Here is a 5,868-nt window from a genome sequence, read left to right as displayed (position 1 = left end):
ACTTGTATAAACACAGGGGCATAACTCGTGGCAGTGGTCATCCAGGTCAAAGTGTCCCCTCGCAAATATTATGTTGCCAAGTGAAATTGGGACAGCAATTTAATTTTATATAAAATTTCCTCCTTTTGGGCCCTGACAAAGTCCTTAATTACCTGGACTTTGCTCCCTCAGAATGACCATGCTGGTTGAGCTCCTGTTCAAGCAATACATATTTAAAACTTGCTAAACTATGCTTAAGTTCTATGATAACATGTCTTGGAGAAATATAACTGATTTTTTGTCAGATCTTCTTTATGAGGCATCTTCTAATGCCACCCTGTTTGAGATTCAAGTCGTATATTTATACACTATGTTAAAATTATTTTTTGTTCATTTTCTCCTTAAGGCGACTTTTGCCTTGCCATTCTATTAATAATAAAAACTATTATTTCCATGATTTTTGCAGAAGCTGAAGACTCAAATTACTGAACTTGAGAAGGACAAAGACTCCCTGACAGGCAAGCTGCAGTTCTCTATGAACAACTCAAGGCGCCTGGAGCAGGACCTCTCTAAGATCCAGCACTACGTCATCGACCTGGAGGCCAAGATCAAGAAGTTGTCTGAAGCCGAGCCAACCGATGGCGAAGAATCGGGAGACTCATCGTCAGAGTCAAAGTCGTATGCAGACCTCAAGAAGGAGTTGGTAGATAAGGCAATCGTGGATAAGGAAAAGACTAAACAACTCATCACTGTGAAAAACGATTTGAAAAAACTGGAGAGAACACATAAAAATATGAAAGGCAGACTCCAATTTGCAGCACAAACGATAAAGCAATTGAAAGCCTTTATCCAAGAAAAAGGACTGGAAGATCCAACCAGTAGAAAACAAGCCGGTGTCACATCAACAGTGTCAAAAGTGCCTTCACCTGCAAGATCAACAGTGGCAAAAACGCCCTCGCCTGCAAGATCAAAAGTTGCAAAATCGCCAGCAGAGACTGAGAGCACCGTACCCAGTAGTCAAAACGACTTCAAAATAGGCAAGGGAGTCAAACGGGGTCTGAGCACAACACCCGCAAAATCCGAAATGAAAAGAAGCAAGTTGTCAAAGATGTCATCACCAGGTATGTTTTGTATACGGGGCAAAATATTGTTCCATTTTAATCTACACCCCCACCCCTGTGGAAGAAGATGACAGTGCAATTTCAAACCCAGTTGTATATGGACAATTCAGGTGAATTGCCAGACTGCAACTGGAAATGTTTTGAAATCAAGTAATGTTTCATCCTATCAGTAATGTTTCACCCAATCTTTCACCACTTTCCTTCTTTTGAAAAGTTGTTGGATCTGGAAATTGGGTTGGAATTCCATGATCTTCCACAAGGGTGTGTGCTTTTCAAATGGAATAGCGCAATTAGGCTTGAGTTTGTAGCAATTTTGATGATGATCATGGTTTTAGAAATTGGGCTATTTGAGTTGAAATCCACACACCTCCTATGGATGAATAGATATGATCTCCCACACAGGGGGTGTGAATTTCATATGGGCTACCTGAATAGGTGACTCCACTTGAAATCTACTCTCTCTGTGGGAGATTAAGGTCATGTCTTCCATATAATAATGTTATTCAGTAAATATAAGGGTTGCTTAAGGTTATTAATTATTTTAAACTGTTGTGATTTGGTAGTTCGCAGCATATTACGAATGGTAGTGAGCTATAGCAAAAACTGCATTGCTCAGTTCATAGCGAGCGTGTAGAAGAATTCAAATATGACAGATATACTTTTAAAGGTGCTGCGGTTCTTGAGTTACGTTTTAAAGAGGGCTGAAACAACAACAACACATTTGTAAAACGTACATAACTCAATAAAACAACAATAAATTAAGCAAGTTTGCAAAGTATATGATTTGTAGAATGAACTTTTGCAAAGCATCAAGGTGTTAATTTTCAATAATATATTGATCTAGAGAATGAACATCGATTTGGAGGTTGCGTCGACCAACAATGCCTCGTCTACCCTTAAAAGTCCAACCTTGGTAGCACATCCCTCTGCAGACAGGGCTCTTGCTTTGAAATACACATTCCTTGACGTGCCTCTTTAAACATTATTTATTTGTTTATTTCCGAAATATTGGTTAAGATCTCAGTCACCCACCTTTGCACAGTATTTTTTGTGGAACCTGAGAGCACATCTGATGATCTGACACACCATTCTGAATACTGACCTTCTGATATATCAAAAAAAAAATTATTTATTTTTTTTATTCGCAATTTATAGTAAATTATTTTAAAAAATATTAACGTCCTTTTCATGATATAATCTACTAATAGCGGTTTGAATGCCAAGTTCACAACCTGCGTATTTAGCCCGCATTCCATGCATTCTTGACATAATGCTTACGTGACATAATGCAACACGAGATTCACTGCACGCACATAGTGCGCACAGTGAATTTGGTGGGTAATTTGAGTAGGTTCAGCCATAGCATGGCAGACGCAGTATGCCTATATTATTCTGTTGAACAGAGAATTAAACTTTTCAGTTTCAATTCGAGAGTTCTGTCAGAAAATGGACAATATTCTTACAGTATATAACACAGTAGCAATTTTTTATAAACAAAATCCAAATAAAGCCTGAATGCAATTAATGTTGATGGCAGGAGATACAGCATACAGAAATGCCTTCACCAAAAAAAGTGTTCTCTCTAATGACCATCTTCGTTTAGAAGCTCTAAGATGTGCAATATTTAAATAAGTTCAACCATGAAAAAGAAATAAGAGTAAAATAAAACTAGGATAATAAGAAAAATATGAAAACAAAGATGTGTTTGGGTTCAACTTTCGTGGACCCTGGTACGATATTTTGATGGTTAGTCACTTTTGACACCCCTGTCATCTTGCGCTCATAACTTAAGTTGTGTTTAAGATACTGGAGTTGAAAGTTAACAGACTATTACTGTACAAGAAGGATAAATAAAGAATATCTGAAAGAATGACAGTGTGTTATTGTTCCATCGCAAAATGCGGTTCATTTTCTACATGTAACCTTTTTATGGGACACCTTGTATGTTTAACCCTTGGCTTCTTGATTTTTCTCACATGCTTTGACAGTAAAGTTTTGTATTTTTGTTTTGTGTGTCACAATAGGAAACAACAAAGTTGCATCTTCAGCGTTTGCTCCCTCATCCAGTTCGGCCTTCACAGCGATCAGCAAACGACAAGAGCAACCAAAGGTCAACCAAGATGTGCGGTCATCAATCATAGTCCCAGTAACAGGTCCAGTACCAACCACAAGACCTGCTGCAACAGTCACAAGTAGTGACAGAACAGAAATATCAAACACGAGTGGTAACTCTTCCACAGTGAGTAATACCAGTGCCACAAAGGCGCCTTTGAGGCGGACACGCAGCCAGGGTCGCAAATTGGAGACTGAACCAACAGCTGAGGATACAACACAGAACACTTCAGATGATAAGTCCACAAGAGGGCGACAGACAAAACTATCGCTACAGCGACAGAGCACACGTACAAAGACTACTAACCGAACAAATACTGATGATGCAACACAGAACACATCAGATGATAAATCCACACGAGTGAGGCAGATGAGATTGTCCCTACAACAACAGAGCACACATGCAAAGACTACAGACAGAGTAAACACTACCGTTAACGACTCCTCGGATGCAGCACCTACTAGCACCATGCGTACGAGAAGTCGCAGTAGAAGCAGCGGTAGGAACAATGCCCCGGCTGCAGAGATGGAAACCACCGATACGGAGAAGACGGCAGTACCTGCTACAACAGGAAGACGCACAAGACTATCATTACAGAGACAACGGAAATCAAGCAGTAGCAACGAAGAGCAAGGGGTGAGATATGGCCAACAAAAAATGTTGCCCTTTATAGAATTTTGGATAGGGTCACATTTTTTTTCTACATCCTAGTCCACCAACTCAACCATTTTAAACCTACAATGAGAGATCAGTACATATTATTTTATACTGTAAAAGAATAAACAAATCTGTGACGGTATTTTCGGACTTGTGGCCCAAAATGTTCGCTAGTAAATACTATTTAATACTATCTACGGCCATAATCACATGGCTCATTCCCATAATAAAAAGGGGATATTGTCACTGTATATTTTCACCGGTAGTAATATTCTATCACTACGGTGAAAATATTGGGGTTTTCTACATCAAAGCATTGAATATATTTTTGTGTAATCTCTATAATACTGTAAGGCATGAAATGTTCTTGTGAATAAAAATTTCATGAACTTTGTGAGTGCAGTTGATTCACAAAATTGTCATGCACATAAAGATTTTTTCTTCCTATAGACCTAAGGAAATGTACACATTTTAAGGCCCAAAAATATCATGCTTTACATACATGTATTGTTGTTTCTGCATCACAATGTTGTTTTTCCTGTATTGTTTGAAATCTCTGTATTGTTTGAAATCTCTGCATTGTTTTAAATCCCAGATTTGATTTGAAGGGAATGTTTCAAGCCCATGGACTAAAATTGTACTGTGATAATTGGAACTTGTTATTATATTTATCAGCAACACAGTATTGATCACACAGAATAGCCCCAAACCTTACCATAACTCTCCACTTCAGCAAATTTAGAGTGGTGATGAAAATAATCCATTTATGCCGCTTTTGTGTTCACATGTTGTTGCAACTTTCATTTTTTCGTTCCCATCATGCAATCAGAATGTTTACATTTCAAAATTTCAGGTGACCATCCCCACAATATCTGTAAATTATGTAACATGTTTTATGACATATTTGTTTCATTTTACAGGAGAGTGCAGCTCCAGCCCTGGACACCATAACCAACAGTCCAAGAAAACGCACCCTCAGTCGCAAGGCCGCTCGTCGTGGGGAGCAGCCTGCAGATAGAGGCCAACAATCACTAGCCAAACGTGTTGCAACAAATGTGCCATCAACAGCGACGACCTCTGGGCAAGATACAAATGATGAGGAGAAAAACTGTAAGGTGCAATAAAAAGGGTGAAGTTGAGCTCTGACGTTTCTTGAAAGCTGCAACATTGCAAAGAATTTTGAGGCCAACTCCTTTGATATTTCTAGTCCTATTATGGACCACATAGATTAATGACTGCCAGATACAATACAAATGGGCCAAGTCCAGCTTCTGTTAATGAGGACCAACCGTGATGAAGTGCGAGAGTTGAAATTGCTAAGCCCACTCTGTGTCTGCGATATTTGCCGCGTAATTGCAAAGAGACAACATTGTGCATGATTTGTTTGACGTGGGGGGGGGGGGGGGTAAAGAATCCGTCCTCATGAAAATGCGAAAATCATCATTCTTTAGATGCAAAGCATATGGACTTCGGCCTGTGGATCTGTTCTATTAATGATCTCTAATGGACCAAATGTCATAAGTACTGGTACTTTTTAAAAGCTAGCCAATGCTTATACATACATGTAACTGCTATCACCGCATTAGATTAAGGTTAGTTTTAAGATCAAGATTAAGGATTAGTATTATGTTGGGAGACCGCTGTTCTAAACTTTGCTTAATGGCATAAGATTTTGTAAATAATAACATGAAGTTTCAAACCGACTTTGAGATTTCTAACGCCAGTGTTTCCTTTTATGCGTACAAAAGGAATATTTTTGTGATTAAAGCATCCAAAATTGTGCGTTTGCGACTTGCACATGATTATGTATTACATTGCTCCTTAGGCCACTGTGCTGTAATTTCGTAAATAGTTAATAGAACATACAAATTTGACAATATTTTTGCTTAGAAGCGAATGGTATAAAAATCGCAACTCTTTTCGAGTAACGTGTGTGATGATGCTATGGATCACAAAATGTCCCTTTAAATGAATCCCAGAGTGATTTTATTAATTGTA

The 5,868-nt window shown here is 38.6% G+C and overlaps 1 protein-coding gene across 1 annotated transcript in view; it reads left to right on the top strand.

Annotated features, from left to right (window-relative positions):
* LOC140141980 (uncharacterized) overlaps window positions 1-5,273 on the top strand; it is a 30,270-nt gene extending 24,997 nt beyond the window's left edge. The window contains exons 11-13 of the mRNA XM_072163880.1: window positions 446-1,100; window positions 3,125-3,849; window positions 4,791-5,273. Of these exons, the coding sequence (XP_072019981.1) occupies window positions 446-1,100; window positions 3,125-3,849; window positions 4,791-4,994 (1,584 nt within the window). The 3' untranslated portion in view covers window positions 4,995-5,273. The remainder of the gene's footprint in view (window positions 1-445; window positions 1,101-3,124; window positions 3,850-4,790) is intronic.
* The last annotated feature ends 595 nt before the right edge of the window (window positions 5,274-5,868 follow it).

Source organism: Amphiura filiformis, chromosome 2, assembly GCF_039555335.1.
Source record: "Amphiura filiformis chromosome 2, Afil_fr2py, whole genome shotgun sequence".
Lineage (NCBI taxonomy): Eukaryota > Metazoa > Echinodermata > Ophiuroidea > Amphilepidida > Amphiuridae > Amphiura > Amphiura filiformis.
Note: the sequence above shows the minus strand (reverse complement) of the source record. Positions and strands in the feature narration are given on the sequence as shown.